Source organism: Rhagoletis pomonella, unplaced genomic scaffold (genome assembly GCF_013731165.1).
Source record: "Rhagoletis pomonella isolate Grant_MI unplaced genomic scaffold, Rhpom_1.0 Rhpom_scaffold_00007, whole genome shotgun sequence".
Taxonomy (NCBI): Eukaryota; Metazoa; Arthropoda; class Insecta; order Diptera; family Tephritidae; genus Rhagoletis; species Rhagoletis pomonella.
This window is the reverse complement of record NW_023458561.1, coordinates 48,288,106-48,305,609: the sequence shown is the minus strand read 5'-3', so window position 1 is coordinate 48,305,609 and position 17,504 is coordinate 48,288,106. Positions and strand designations below refer to the sequence as shown.

General features: G+C 33.4%; 1 protein-coding gene across 2 annotated transcripts in view; it reads right to left on the bottom strand.

Annotated features, from left to right (window-relative positions):
• Positions 1-17,504, bottom strand: part of LOC118742968 (protein grainyhead) — a 305,196-nt gene that overhangs the window by 93,846 nt on the left and 193,846 nt on the right. For both annotated transcript variants that reach the window (XM_036475409.1, XM_036475410.1), the window contains 3 exons: positions 2,890-3,021; positions 1,240-1,749; positions 96-313 (listed from right to left, as the gene is read on the bottom strand). In XM_036475409.1, the coding sequence (XP_036331302.1) occupies positions 96-313; positions 1,240-1,749; positions 2,890-3,021 (860 nt within the window). The remainder of the gene's footprint in view (positions 1-95; positions 314-1,239; positions 1,750-2,889; positions 3,022-17,504) is intronic.

Here is a 17,504-nt window from a genome sequence, read left to right as displayed (position 1 = left end):
ATATTTTTATTAAAAGATTTTTATCTTTTAGTCCCTCCTACATTCTATAAGTACACAAATCTACTACATACTAATTAATAAATCTTCATACTCACATTTTTGGTATTTGTATTTTGTCCGCATCATTTTGACGTCCAAAATCATGCCACGGCCTCGAACGTGTGGCACCATTCGGCGTAGAGCCGCCCAGCGATGTGGTCGGACTAATTTGACCGTGAACACTAACAGCGCCACGTTGTATGCTATTCACCGACACTGGTATACCGCCATTGCTGTCCAACAGTGTGCCAGAGAGCTCTGTGTAGTCGAAAGACTGCATACAGTTAGGATACGAGCGGATAATGGATATGAAAAGAAATAAAAGAAAACAACAACAAAATTTGTTATAAATATGATTTATGCATCAGAAAAGTTTAAAAGCTTGTGCAAATTTTCAGAAAGTAAAAGGCAATTCACAAAACAAGTGAGTTGATAATAAAATTTTATCAAATAAAAATGATCAACGACGCAACAAAATTGACGTGAAACAAAAAAAGAACAACAATGGACATACATATCACACAAAATTTACGAACGCGGATAACTAGAACGTAAAAAATCGCTCATAAATCACAATCCAACACACAAACAAAGCACTCAACAATAATACTAAGACTAAGACGAAAGCGAAATACAAAATTACAACAAATTATATATGTGCACATGCAACGATTAGAACAATCACAACAACAAGAACAACGCAAGTAGAATCAACAATAATTACAAAACTCATAAATCTCAGAGAAATGTGACAAACAGCAAACAAATGCAATACATACAGCTACAAACAGCGCTACAGAACCACAACAACAACAAAGATTCATAAACAACTACGCCGCTTACTCAACAATAATGACACCAATAAAAACAAAAGCAAACACATTTACACTCAACACACGCGATCAAAGCTCAAAAGTCCTTTATCAATCGCCGATGGGTCACAATCGGGGGCAGTGTGGAAGGTAGAGGGGGTAAGATAATGAGATGGAGAGAGCAAGAGAAAAAAAAAACAATTGGAAAATCGAAAGTTTATCAAAAGCTCACAATTTGGCGCAAGCTACGCGAATGAAAGCTTCTGCGCGAGAAAGCTTTCACAATCAAATTTTCAATCAACTGTTTCAAAAGAAGCGAGAATAATCAATTTATGTTATTTTTTTAGTTTACTGTAAATAAAATAAGAATGCAAACCATTTCACTTACCTGATGTATATTATTCTGATCGCGTGGTGTAATCGCATCAGCGCCAATACCCGAATCTGGGCTTGGCAAATCCACCGTCAAACCAGCAGCTGTGATGGCCTTCGCATACACCGGTGTGCCATTCTTGATGTTCCCCGCCGTATTGGCTGTGGTATGTGATGGCATACTGGTCACTGGTGCAGCAGCCGTGGTGAAGCGTCCCTCATAGGTGGTGCCCGGTTGTGGTGGCTCAACATCAGCGCCACCATACACAATATTGCGTGGCGCCTGTCCATAGCCAGTCTGTGTGTCTGCTGTGGTTGCAGTCGTATAGAATTCGCGATAATAAGGCTCTGAGATGAATGTGGAAGTGGGACCGCCCGAAGTGAGGCGTGTCGTTGTGTACATGCCATAGCCGTCGGGTGTGATGTAAGGGCCGGGACTGGGTGTCTGTGCATTGACATGCACATTGTTAGAGCCGCCGCCGCCGCCGCCGACAACAGAGCCAGGTGCATTGGACTGGTGAGCGCCCTGCATGCAAGAGGTGTGGAGTTGGTGGTGAGCAGGGGTCCGAGTAGAGTTGAAGTACGCGTTGGTAGAGAGCAAAAAAGATAAGAACAAAAGTTGAGTTGCATTAAGTTTTTGGAGTCATGGTTGTAAGCTAATAAAAAGAATATGAAAAAGTTATAGTTTCTGTGCGTACGTAAGTCCGTACGTACGTAAATTTGTGTGAATTGTTTTTTTTCTTTTAGTTGCATCTACGAGTTTTTGTTTTTTATCCATTTAACACTTTGCACACTTTACTTTGGCGTTCGTAGGTGTGGCGGCGCATGCGTCTTGCTTTCAAGCAGAACAAAAGCAATCGAATTCCGGTTCCTTGCTGACGCGCTAATTATCACACGTTGACAAAAACACCTAATCCGCAGAGTCGATCGACCGATTAGTGGTGTAGTATGTCTGTCCATTAGGCCAAATCAGCAGTCATTTTTAAAAATTTTGCTTTTTCTTTGCGTTCACCGTCGAAAAAGGCCGGCAGCAGCGAAACTGGCCCTGCCGCCACAGGTTTTTTTTGTTTTTTGGTGCTATAACTTATTTTTTGCTCGTCGTTGTGGTGTGGGTTATGCATTCTTTAGCGCCGCTGATTTGCAGCTGGTTATTAATTTAAGTTGGTTATTAGTTTTTGTTCTTTGGCAAAAGTTGCTCTAACCACATTTGTTGAAAAGTGAAATTATATGCTAATGATGTGGTGATTTGTCAAATGACGGAAGGTCAGCCGAAACGTACTAGTTGGCGATGCCATTGGAATGCCGGCGGCTGAAGAATGGTCGCGCGTGCGCAGTCTGTTGTTTCTTTTTTTCTCTAAATTTCAGTGAACGTCTGGGTTTTTTTTTATGAGCAGCGTTGCTTTCTGTACGGTGGCATACAGTGAAGAGAGTTTTAGAAATTTTCGGATCAACCAAAATAGGTGTATTTATTGCTGTAAATTTTTTTGTATATTTTGGGGTGACTTCTTTTTTGAAGAATACGACCATTTTATATATTTTATTGCATTAGGAAGTATAAAATCAGTTCTTATAAATATATTTTTTCGTCATTCGGTTCTGTGTACTAAGTCTGCTATTTGAAAAAAAATAAATAAATTTGCTCTCCATTCTTCGCATTCACACTCACCTGCAAGTAAATTTGTGTGCCGCCACTGGCAGCGTACATTGTATCTGTTGTTGGACTTCCAGGACTTATAGGCGGCTCTTTAATTTGTATGGTTGTGTGCGTTGGTGATGTTGGTGACTGCACAACTAAAACCTGCGAAATTGAATTTGCTTGTTTGAGTGCATTCACTGAAGAAGAAGGAAGAAATGAGTTGTTGCTTAAGGGGACTGGAGGGAGGTAGAGGTGAAATAAAAGCGGGCATGTATGGAGAGAAAATGAGGCAGGATGAAAAACTAAAAACTATAAAGTGAAAATTAAAAAACAAAAAATTTATAGTTTCGAATTTGAGCGCAGAAAAATACGGAGTGAAAATTTTCGGCGTTGTCGATATACACACACACACAGACGAACGCGGACAACAACATGAAAATATTAAGTATAATTAAAAAATATACCTTGTGCAAAATTCGGGCATGCAAACGCTAATACAGTGGACGGGATTAAAAAAAGGTATGAAAAATTAAATTTATAATTTCAAAAAAAAAAATAAAATAAAATAAATAAATAAAAAATAAAAATTATAGAAAGAACAAAAAAAAGTGCCAGTTGCTCATGAAAATTTTCTGCTACAAACCAAGTTTAAATATGTTCAAAAAACCTAAGAAAATCCAAGAAGTTTTTACTTTTTTGGAAAAGTGCAAACAAAATTGAAAAATCTTTCTATAAATGAGAAATATGGATTCGAAAAAGTTAAATTAACCCTTTTTTGATTTTGAACTCTAATTTGACAAAAAATTCAAATTTACGAAAAGTTTACAGCGGTGTAGAGATTTACTAAGGGTTTTGTATGTTTTTCAATTAATGTGAAAGCATATAACCTCCACTCGAAATGTTCTTTTTTATAGCAATCACCACTTAAGCTTTCTGTAGATTTTTAATCAGCCACAACCAAAGTAAATCTAGCAGGAGAAGCTTTTTGAAGCTTTTTACGGATTTTAACGGAACACTCACCTCTCTCGGATCGCCACTTCTTTCATAGGGTTGCCATCAGAGAAAAAGCTTTCGCAGTTCGTAACTGTTTTAAAGCAGTCACGACCAAAACATTACTGCGAATGAAGTATTTTAGTAAAAACTCGTTTAGATTGTGTCATATATGTACTTCACTGGAAACATGTTTTATTGAATTCCTTAGGCTTTTGGGTAGGGTCTTTAGCACACGAAAGCTTTCGCCATTGGACGCAAAACGTTTAGTTGTAAAATGAGAAATACATTCGATTAAAATCTAAGGTTCCTAGCACAAATTGTGATTCCAAATTATATAATTCTTTAGATGTTGTAGTTGTTTATAGCTGGAAAAGCACCCTTAGGGGTTCGCCGGCTTTAAAGTTTGAAAATTTGTCTAAGAAAACCGAATATGTACAACTTTATTAGAAAAGTTGCAATATATTCCTTTTGAATATTTCTGAAGATTTTTCAGTTTTTAAGAGCTTAAAAAGCTCTCTTAGGTAGTCGAGGGCAATAAAGTTTGAACAATTTTCGGAGAAAATCAAAAACATACTTTATTGGGAGAAAGATGTTCCTTGCATTCAAAAAGTTTTCGGAAAGGTGAAAGCTGAAGGCTGATAAAAGCTTTCGCCATAGCGTTGAAAACTTTTGAGCTGATCATGAAAAGTTTATATCATTAAAATTAAAAGCTTTTTATTCAAATTTGTGTTCTTACTCAAACCTATCAAGGCTATAGATTTCGCTGTTGTTTTAAGCTTACTATTAGAGAGCCTTTGGAAGGAATTGAATTTTTATAACTCGAGAAGAAATTAAATTAGTTTTAGTTTTTGATATCTTAATCTAAAAACTTCTTGAAAGTCCCAAATATAGAGCGAAAGGTTACGAGAGGTCCCGAAACGTCATTGAAAATCTTAAAATTTCCCTTAAGCTTTGGAAATAATTCCAAAATATCCTTAAAATATACCAAAATGACCAGAAATTGCCATATATTCATAAAAAAATCCCTGAAAAGCTCATAAAATTTTCGGGAAAATCTTCCATTTCGAAATATCCCGAAAAGTACAGAAATATTCCCGAAATTTTTTTTTTTGAAAACTAAAGTGGGTCCAGATGACAGTCGGCTTTGAACAAAATACTCTATTCGAAAATTGTATTAGTCTTTACTCAATTAAAATTTTCTTCTTAAAATTTCATTGTTATTTTTTTAAATGTTTGTATAGCTAGCCCACTTTTTCCCCATTTTCATATAAGCCTTGAAAGGGTACATTTGAATATGTGAACAAAAAAGATACTAGTTAGCGCATACCCAAACGATTTCGCAAACACATGTAATGCAGCTTGTTTGACAAATTGCATGCCATTTGTGTTTGACTCTTGGCTGCGCATGCGCAACAAATGATTGTACGCTGCCGCCAGCTGCCAGCTGATTGCGATTAGATATATGTATGTTTATAACTACATAGCTACATATTGCTTAATTGTATAAAACACATTTGATGGATATTAATTGATAAGGTGGCAAAGGCGCTTAATCAGTATTGCAATACAAGGAAGATGAAGAGGAAGAAAAAAACACATAACAATTATTAAATTGACAAAAGCGACAGTGAATGCAAAATCAAATAAAGACAAAAATGATGAGTATGCTGTATTTGTAATTAAAATGTGATTGTGGTGATTTATAAATAAGAAAGCAAGAAGGAAAAACCCCAAAAGTCCAATAATCGTATTTATATATGTATTTCTAAACTCAAATTTGAGCGATAATAGTGGGGCTGCTTCACTTCCAAGTTGAGAAAAAAAAATAAGTTAATCGTGCTTCTTTTTAACTTTAAAAATTTATTTAAATCTGTAAAATTATTAATATCTGCCTATAGTTACATATTTACATATTTATAAGTGTACCTATTTTTATTTCGAATGCTACTTTGCATATTTTCGCTTGCGTGCGTAACGAAGCCTATCCAATCAAAATTGTCTCCAATCATATAATCATAAAATTTTTTCTGCTTACTGCTGTTGCCATATACATACATACATAGTTACACACTAGTTCGATACGTAAGCAAGGCAATAAAAAAGTTTAAGCTTAAAAAAATCTTAATTTTTGTATATTAATTTCCCTTGATTGATGATCATGGATGTATGTATGTATGTATGTATGTGTTTGTATGCCATTATCGCCGTTGAAGTGGCGCTGCTGACATAGCTGTGATTTGCCTAGCCGCGCCGCAGAGTGCTTGCCAATAACAAGTAGAAAACAAGGTGTTGTTGTTGCCACTGTTGTTTGTTGTTTGTTGTTCGTTGGTTGTTGTTGATTACAATTTACATGGAGCTGCTGCGTCGCTATCGCTTTTGACCGCTGATTGCGTGCCGGGTTGAGAACGCCACAACAATGCGGAAGGCCGGCAGTTACTACTGGCAGTGCCAATTGATAGGCAAGTAGCAAAATCAGCGACAGAGGCTGACGCAGGCGCAGCATCAGCAACAGGCGCTGCTTGGTCAACTAAGTCAAGTTGTTTGCTACGTCTACAATTACGCAGTGGCAATGATTAATTGTGTTACCTATAGCATTATTTGATTGTTATGAAAATCCATAGCAAGCCCTCTAACCTGCGCGCTGCTGTTGGCAACTTAGCCACGCTACAGTCGATTGTCGTCGTTCTTCGTACCCCTTGCCTATGGGGGGCTGGCAGCACTGCAGCTGAAGTAGAGGGCTTAAAAGCTACCTATTTTTTAGTGCCAATAAATGGTTATTTGTTGTTGTATTTATACCAGAGTACGTAAGCAACTATATGTGTATGTATGCATGTAGAGTATTCAAAGATTTTTGATTTTTTTGTTTCTTTGCGCTCAGTAGCCAAATCGCGTTTAATGAAACGCACGCAAGTTAAATGATAAATATTGTCAATTACGGCTATGATTGATTAGCCAAAATTGTGACAGCGGCAATAGCAATAGAAATCAGATGTGGTATTTAGTAAACTAAAATGTGTGTACAAAAAAATTAAGCGAAATTAACTGAAATAAGCTAATAGTTAATTAGTCGGTGGGACAAGACTAGTAAAGAATTGCTCTCCACTCCGGCATGTAAATTTTTTATTTCATACTTTAAAACAAAGCAATCTAACAGGTAGCTAAACAAACGTTAATAGAAATTATTCCATATTAGCAAATAAAGTCTATAATTCGCTGGGTTAATACTTGCACATTTTTTTTGTATTTAATTGGCAATTTAGTTAAAATAAAGATTACTAATTAAATGATAAATGATCAGAGTAGGCAGGAAGTCAATTACACCTAAACATTTCAAAACACACATTAAGCACTGTTTATGCAAACATGCATATGTATGTATGTATGTATGTATGTATGTATATTAGGATGCCTCACGAAAAAACGTATTGCATCCCAAGGTGAATCTTGAACTTCGTTGCCAATCAAAACCTAATGAATGAGCAACAGCATTTGGCGACAGATGTAATATATTTTTTTTTAATGTTTGGGCTCTGAAATGCCAAATTTGGTTTAGAATTTTCAACAAATTTCTAAAGTGTCAAACTTTTTTCATGGTTTTCCATAGAATTTCTCAATTTGAGACGGTTGTTCGCATGTGAAATCATTTTTCATTATCAGAAACCGGATTTTTGGAGCATATGTATGGGAATATTAAAATATGGGCGTCAAAACAAAAGAGTTTTAAGAAACTTACCCTTTAGGATATCTTTGGGCTGTTCGAAGAGGGTTTCCGTGCGGTTTAAAAACTCAAACTCACTCACGCGTTAAAAAGGCTTTATTTCTAAACTACACGTAAGCGGGCTGCCATCTGCTTAAAAAGTCAAATTCAATATGAATTAAAACAGTCAGGTATGGGTGACAAACGAAGGAGGTTTAAGAAGATTTTAGTTAGGAAATATTTCGAATAAGATTGCCACTTGTTTGAGAATTCGAATTTAATTCTATTGTATGCAAGTTATATGAAAAATTAAACCAAAGGGTTAAACCAATGAGTCATAAGAAATCTTGGGTTGCACATTTATAATATTTTTAGGTATTTTAAGAGAGTTGCCACCTGTTGGAAAAGTAAAATTCACACTATTTAATTGCGTAAATGAATTAACGAAAGATGGTTATCAATTGAAATGGTTTTGAAAAAGCGACACTTCAAAACTACATACATAAATGAAAGAGGCTTGCCAAATTCAATTTAATTTTTCAGTTACTTGAAATATTTATCATAATCGCAGCCGAAAGAAATTTACAAGGATTTTTGCTTAAAAAAATTTCGAAGAGGGTTGCCACCTGTAAAAAAATCTAAAACCAATTTTGGCGTTTTAAAGCCATTTGGGTACACTAGTTCACAGAAACAATAACAAAATACATGTTAATGTTTTTTTTTTATATTTGGTTAAAATTGAGTAAAAATTTGTGAAGTGGACAACCATTTTTTCGAGTGTCGAGTGTTGCGCAATTATCTGTTTATGCTTCACAACGATAAAAAAAAAATACAAGTTTCACAGTTTACAATGCATTTTGTATGGAGAACGTTTGCCGTAGATATTTACCTCGCATGAGTTCTTCAACAAGTATCGATTGACAGCGAGTCTAGAGCGCACATAGGGCGTCAAGAGAAAAGCGTGAATAGCTTTCGGCTAGATGCAAGCCGTAAAATTTTTTTCTGCAAATAATTACTAATAGAACGTACAAAAATATTAGCCCAAAACACGATTTTAAAGCTATTGAGATGTCAGTAATATATAAAAAAAAATTAATAACTTTTATAAAAATAAAATGTATGGCCAGATAAAAAAAGTGAAGAAAACACCATCATTCTCAACTGTTTGAAATATGAGCAGAATCGGTATTACCAATCGCGAGAAAACAATTAAAATCTAAACAATTTCGAAAAATTTTAATAGCTCTAACTTCCAAAATAATTCGAATTTCGAAAAATTGTAATACTTGTATTTTTTTTGTATCGTTGTGAAGCATGAATAGATAATTGCACAAAAGAAAGCTCGAACCTCGAAAAAATAGTGGCCCACTTCACAAATTTTTAATCAATTCAGTGTTGTTCGTGAAGTTAACTACGTTGAAAATATTAAAAAATGGATTTTAGCAACAAAAAAAAATTTTTAAACTTTTCAATAAAAAATGTAGCTAAAACATTAATAATAGTTGTAAAAATTCAAAACAGAGATCAAGATTTATCTAAAAAATTTCTTTAAGTTGACAATTAAAAAAAATGAATTTTTTCAAAAAAAATTATAGTTGGTGTTTTTTTCTAGAAAATGGCCGATATAAAAAATAAAAACACAAAAAACAACTCCCAATATGTTAAAAGTAGTAATATGCTTGTTGCAAATACCGACGGCTTTTTGAATCAGTTTTTATTAAAACTTGAACAACCCTGTCCTGCATAAAAACATATTAAATTAACACGTGATTATTCGTGAGCAGATTACGTTGAAGGAATCTCTGATAATCCAAAGAGCAAAACGCGATCTGCATCCACAAAATATATATCATACATATATTAATACATATGTATATATTATGTAAGTTCTGTTATGAAACCATGGTTGTATTCTGATCCGTTTAACCGATTTTTATTTCTGTGGTAAAATAGAAAACATCCTTCACCCCCCCCCCTATTCATAACCCGTGCACGTTGAGACTTATTTAACCCATCTTTTACTCAGCACATAGGGCTAGCACCCAACCAAAATAACCAATGCCGGTTTTACTTAAATTGTATTTAGGTGATTTGCTTAAACAAAACTCGATCAAAAGCGAAGGCAGAGTACTCAAAGATAGAGTTTTGAAGATCATATTTTAAGTTGAAAAAGTCTATCGTACGTTTCTTCACTTTCAAACTTTGAATTTATGCTAAACGCATTTTGCCCTTTGTAAACAAGAGAATTTAATATGGCAGGTTGAATGAGTTAGTAAAAGAGTCTGATATTCTTAGGAATAAACTTATGCAATAGGATAACTAAAAGTATTGTACTTGGATATCACTGACACTTCAAAAATTATATATCTGAAACCTTAATGGAATCAATACATATAGAAATTTTTTGCTGGCTTTTTTGCAGGTTATTGAAAATTTATTCAAAGCACTCAAAGGGCGCAGAAGCTTTGCAATGCAGTCCACATATTTGTAGCAGATGTTTCTAAATTTTTCTATTGCTATAAACCAACTGAAGTCACTGCTATTTTTATATTGCATTTAAAATATATATATATGTATATGCTTTTGGTTTTATATTTATTTAAAAGTAATTTTTGTACTGCTGCTACGCCCAAGTTAAACAATGCGATCGATATGCCTTTGGTTGGATGAATTTCAAAATTTAATTCAAGCAATTTGCATAAATTAAGAGTAAAGATTTGGAAAAGAAATCAAATTAAAGCGGCTAAAAAGAGCTTAAGATTGCAGGAGAAAAAAATCGAAAAACAAATAAAGAAAACAAAATAAATTAATGACCAACATTATGTATGTATGTATGTACATACATGCAATGCGCCGACCAAAGAAGGTTGAATCAGCGACAGCGCCGCTGCAGCATCGCGCTCGCAGTCGCAGTTGGCTATAAATTTGAAATTAACAAAGTTTGATTAAGTAAACAAAAATTCACTTTTTATGACATTTAAGCTAAAATAACCATAAACATTGGCAATGTGGCGACAGTGCGCATTATCAGCGAGCTTGTGGCAAACGAGAAAAAGAAAAACACCGAGTTGACGTGCTGTTTTTTTTTCCTTACTCTGATGCGCGCAGTCACCGTCCGCAACCAACAGCTAGCAAGCAAGCACGAAAGATGACAATAAATTTAAACGTCGCAAAGTGGGGGACAAAATTAAAAATTATTAATAAAAATAAAGCGAGATTAAGCAAAGATAAATTGCATGCGAAGAAATGGAGTTCAACAAGTGAAATAAAAAAAATGTAATTAATATAACGCCAACCAATTTAATTAAAATTACAGAAAATAAAATTAAAATTGTGATGATTAAGAAAAGGACTGTAAAACAAAAAAAAAAAACAAACAGCGACAGAATTTGAGACAAAAATTTGATAAAAAAAAATGTTCCTAAAAGATAACAAAGTGCTACAAAAAAAAATAAAATAAAAAAAATAAATAACTGCGAAGTTACGCATATTTTCTTGTAGGTCCTTTCGAGTAAAACCAGAATCGAAATATGAAATTTGTCAAACACCCCCCAAAATCTTGATTTACCGTTCAAAAACCGGTTTTTTGTAATTTTGTGGACTTCCAAGCCCGTAACTTAGTTGATTATGAACCGAGCTTCAGTTTTTTGCCGGGTTTAAAAAGAAGAAACTTGGACCTTTCGAACGATATATATGCGAGTAAAGAAACCTTAAGAGATGTGTGTGTATTTATCCATCAAACAAATTTTTTTCGCCTTTATTCAAATTTTGGTAAGGATTTCACGCACTATTTTATAAGAAAGCCATTGATTGCAAAACTAAATTTAATAACGAAAAATGGAGTGTTTATTTTAAAAAATCGCATGAAAGTTTATCGAGTTATTAAACTTTTTTTTATGAAAACAAAATTTTTGCAAAAATGTTATTTTTGACTATACTACTCAAAAATGTTTTCTTGACCGAGTGCCATTTTTTAAAAGGAAAGAAAAATATGGTTAGCGGTTGCAAAGTGAAATACTAACTATCTTCGATATACTACTTGCAAATTTATCAATGCCTTTATCGATATTTTTGTCAATAAAATTATTGGGATCATAATAGAAATCGATTATTTGCAATATCTAACAAATTAATCTATAAAATAAGTTATCGATATATATACAAACTTATATTTATCGATATTTATTGTCGCTATTAGTTAAAGTATTGCTATCAATTTACACATGTATCGATGATTTACTTTCATACGAATTATCTCGATCGATTTATCTATCAATAACAATATTGAAATTTCATATTCGTCCTTCTATTCCCACAGCGATCGTAAAAAAATAACGTTGCCTATCGGCACAACACTCGAGTATTTATCAGTTGCGTTGTCTATATTCTTATTAATGTAATTATCGGTATGGATATAGATTCATATATAATTATATTTATCGGTATCTCTCCTCGATATTATTTTAAGTATTTCTATTGCTATTCACATCTGTCAATATTTATCCTAATATGAATGCCCAGATACAATTATTGATATATTAATCGACGTTATTGGTATACACATTTGTATTTACTTATGCATGTAATTATCGCCATGCACATACCTGTATCAGTACCCAAGTGCCCTTATTAACATCATTTCCATTACACTTGCCTATTTGTCAATATTGCTGTTAGAGAAAGCATTTTTCATTACCGATTTTTCTACCGATAACATTGTCGAGATTTCACATATGTCCGCTTATGTATATTTATCTACAGAGCCCATACAAAAGTAACATTGATCTGCTTCGCACAGTAGTGTCAGTTTACAGCTGTTAAATACTTACAATGTAATGGCCGGAATTAAAATTTTACTTCAGCGAATCAAAAAGGTTCACCTATTGCAGGTACATCTACCTAATTTAAGTCGAGATCGAACTGTCAGGTAAGCTGGCAAACTTATGAGAAAAACACATCGAGACTGTTGATGCTGCCTAGCACCCAGCCTGATCTAAGGTCATTTTTAACACATTTAAGATTATTATACTCATTGAAAAACATTTACAAGCATCAAATTTTTAGTGCTGCTTTGTTAAAACTCAACTTGAGAAACAACAACAGTAGGAAACTCAACGAAGCACCAAGAAATCCCAAAGTTCGCACCTATGTTTGTACAGTGGTTCATATCGTTTGTGGTGGTTTGGTTATGTTCGCACAAAAAAAAAAAAAAAAAAATCAGATGACTTGCTTTAATTTATGTATTTTGCCTTTTTTTATTGTTATTATTGTTCTTGGTGCTGATGCTACACTTTGGAAACCATTAAAATAAAATAAAACTGTAACCATAAAATTCAAGGACGATTGTGAGACAAAGCGACAAAGGCAAAAGGTATGAAAACGCGCTAAGAAGAGAGTAACTGAGATGAGGAAGCAGTGAGCTAGTGAGTGAGAGGCGCTATAAATAGCTACATACATTGAAGTGAAGGGAAAGAGCCAGCGAAGGTATGAGAACATAATGGCAACAAAAAGAGGTAGTAAATAAATAGAAGCCGCGTTTTTTGGCAGCCGAAATCAGTAGTAGAAGGCGGCGTATGTGCACAATAGCCGTAACTATGTACATACATAAATAAATAAAGCGACAATACAATCCCAATGGAGGCATGCACGTTTTCGACCAAAGCGTAAATGCGCAAAGTGCTAATTTAATTGTTTTTTTAATTAAGTTTTAATTTTAGTTAATTTATCGCTGGCTAACAGAGTCTCAATTTCAGCAATTTTCGCGACTCTACTATTTGCTTTTACTAAGTTTTACACTCAAAGCGCGTCATGCTTGCATGCTATGTTGCAAGTGTTAATAAATGGGAAGGAAAACATAAACATACATATTCGTATATCTAACTAATATTTATATAAAACTGAAGAGATCATCAAGCGCGTCGCGAGTCGAACAGCGGTAAATCAAAAGGCAACAATAGAAGCGCCAAAAATCCAATGCAATCAAAACAACGTCAACAACGCCTACATACAATCAACATTCGTCGACGCGCCATAGTAAATAGCTTTTGGTCAACAACACGCAGCAGCCAGAAAAAAATGCGCTACTCCCGCGCCGATGAACGAAAGACTTAAGCGAGCAACCTGTGTGTGCGCGCGCGCGCCTATACTGCCGTTCAAAGTACCATGCGGCTGGGTATTACTTCATCGACTACCTTTTGTGGCAAGCGCAACGAAAATTCTTGGCGTTTTGTGATTTTTTCCATGCTCTCGCTTGTTGTTAACTTTATTGAAAGCGAAATTCGTAAAAGTGTTTAGCAACAACAAAGAGTAAATAAATAAGAATAATAAAAAAATCTACGTAAAAATACGTACAATAAAATACCGCAATGTTGAAATGAAAATCAATGCTAATCGCAATCGCTTCGTATATAATAAAAATATGTATATATGTATATAAGTATTTTTTTAATGATTTTGAGTTGGCGTATGGCTTTTAGGTTTCGTTACTCGGTGCATTTTTGTTTTTGATTTTATTTGCTGGCCAATTTCAATTCAATTCGATTTCATTTAATTTGCATTAAAAATATATTTGGATGAGTTTTTGGCTGCAACGCGTTTAGAGTGTGTGGGGAAAAACCCACAGTGAATTATGTGGTGAGCTAGAGTAGCAGAAAAAAAATCAAAAAATAATATATATAGAACAAAGCATTGCCTTTTTAATGTGTTTATATGTTTGCACATATTTTATCAAAAAGTATTAGTTGACATTGAAATTTCCAGAATAAATTGCTTGCATTTGATTGCTTGCCTTGTATGTATGTATTTGTAGCCACAACATTTTTGGAATTAAGGTGATTCAGTTAATTGGGACTAATCTTTATTCAAATTCATTAAATTATTTGAAATTGGTTAAACATTTTGACAAGAAATAATTTTCTTACTAGGAAATACCCGGCGCATTTTATCAATTTAATTGACGAACATTTTTCAAACAGGTGGCAACTCTCCTCACAAATATTTTCGCCAGTAAACTTTTCTTAACCTCTTCAGTTTGAAACCCATATTGCAGTATACAATTTATCTTATGAATTAAATTATATTAAAAATCTCAAACAGGTGGCAACCTTCCACGAAAATATCTAGTTTCATCTATAAGCCTTCTTAGACCTCTTTCTTTTGAAATATTACAATATTTAATTTATCTTATTAATTTACTTAAACTGCAATTTTCAAACAGGTGGCAACTCTGTAATTTTTTTCTTTCTATATTTTAAATTAGAGCTCTAGCAATACATTGGTGGGAACTGCATTCTATTCTATGAACAAGTTTTCGAGCGATGCGCGTACAAACATACAGACAGACAGAATGACAAAAATTCTAAAAATTGTTGATTTGGCTTCTGTTGCTCCAACGAAAAACCTCATATTACAATTTTATTGTATGAATAAATTGATTTTATTTTAATTTAATGAATTATCAGAAAATGGCACAACGTTGAAAGAAATCGGATTGTCCCTGAGCCAAATTTACAAGGGACGACGGATATTAGTTTTAAAATATTTATATTGATTTTTATAAATTTTTTGCAACTCAATTTAATTTAAGTTCAGTTATATTGGGCCGCATACATAAAACCTCGGAGGTGAATGTCAACCAAGCACCAAATATTTTTTAATTTTTTTAATTCAATTAAACTGACAAATTGAATTGAATTAAGTGAAATTAAAGTGAACTGAAATAAATTGAATTAAAATTTAATGGTATTGAATTGAATTTGATGGACCTGAATTGTTTTGCTCCACTGGTTTTTGTAATCATTTTACACAAATTTATGTAAAGCCTTTATATTTTTGCTGATTTATATCATTTCATTTTACCTCATTTTATCTTGTTTCATTTCACTTTATTTTACTTAAATATTTTTTTCTCTCCACTGTTACCTAGCAATTATGTAGTAGCCGTACGCAGATAAATTGTTATTGACGCGCCAGTGCGGCTATCGGTCGCAACGCCTAATGAGGCGTTAATTGCTTTTCATAAGCAAAAGAAATACCATGAAAATTACGTATCAGCTACAACATTTAGGCAAAAACGCAAAACAGAAACAATATTCATACGTTCATTTCAGCTAGTTGTACATACATACATACATATGTACATATGATCCTGTGTCCCTGAGACGAGCCATTAACAGCACTTCGGCTGCCTATCGACCTGGCTGCCGCCTGCGTGACTGACGTGACTGACAGACGCTATCACTACTACTGGTTGTTTTGCCTGTTTGAGTACCTGTCATATCGCAGAGCTTATTACGGATGCATACATACGTACATCGAAAGTGGACAAAATTTATTTATGCAGCATTCGCAACAGTAATTAAAATTATCGCATTTTTTCAATGTCATTTATGCGAGCGAGAGTGTCGCCAACAGAAGAAAAAAAAAAAACACTCCCAACTACATATCTGCTTGTGAACGTACTATATATTTGTATATATACACACATATGTATGTATGTCGATACATGTAGGCTCTGCACCTACCATTTGTTGTGTCATGTCATGTGTCACTTCTCATTTTCAATGCAAATCAATTCGTATTTCAGGAAGTGCGGAAAGCATTTACTATTCTTAAATATTCAAAAAAGATAAATTTTTATTAATGGCTCTTATCTTTGTTTTTAGTAAAGTGGTTTTTTGTTTTCCAACTGTATTATCACCTTTGCTGGCTTGTTTTAATGCATTGCCTTTATTTTTTATATATTTTACGACTATCTATCTGATTATTTCGATGTTCATTTTATTTGTATTATTTTTTATGTTGTTTTTATGTATTTATTTTTTTTAATCACTAGGTACTCTTGTCATTCTTTTTTCTAATTATATATGCATAATTCTGAACTGTTTTTTTTTTCGTTTATTAAAAGTATAAATATTTATGAAATTTGACTGTACAGAAATTTAATATGTAGAATTGGTAGATTCCATAAAAAGGGAAAACAAAAAACCGGTCAAAATGGTTACTGGTTCTTGGCGACCAAAAATTGACAAACTACATAAATGTTTAGCTAATTTTAAAGAACACTCTGATGATTTGACTCAGTAACACAATTTCACAGAAGTGATGAAGCAAAGCAGAAAAAAAAACAATACTAATAAAAAAATCAAACACCAAATAACATAACACGTGTGTAGTAGAGTAAAAAAAAAAATATGAGTAGATGTTCGGAGCAAAAAAACTGAAAACAAGAAATGGTTGAATATCAAATTTTGTCTTGTATTCATTTGGGAGAATCAAATTTTTGATCAGAATTAATTATTTGATTACATCTTTCAATTTATATGTAGACACACGTATGTATGAAGAAATTTCGTATATTCTTTAAACAATTACGATATGATTTTAATACTACACAGGTCGATTTAAAATTTTATTCAGTATAAAAGACCCAACTAAAAAATGTAAGAAATAAATGAGTATTTGCCAGAGAATTACATCAGCATACTTAACAAAATATCAAATGAGTTAGGGAATTTCAGTTCGAAAATCTTTGTTCAGTTTGCATTGAAGTGCTTGTCTAATTTTCCCATGTTTAAGCATAAATAGTATCCTACTCTCAGAAAAAAAATAAATTTGTTTAAGCTCAAACAATGAGAAAATAAGTTTTTTCGATCAAAATTATATAAATAATTTTGCAGCATGATAAAATGTTTGCATCATAGTTTGCAGCTCCCAAGAAAAATTTGACTTCGAAACAGAAAATTTTATCGACTGCCAGTGCTTCTCAGGCGGCAGTCTTTTGCTATCAAAGAGGCGTCTAAATTAGTATAAGCCTCAGAACGAACCAAAATAAGCTTTGTTAGCTCCATCTTCAGCTTGATAAAACAATGAAAAAGTACAGTTACGGCTTTAGCTATTTATAAATTTTATACAATATTTGTTGATAGGACTCATGCAAATATTTTAGCGTAATTGT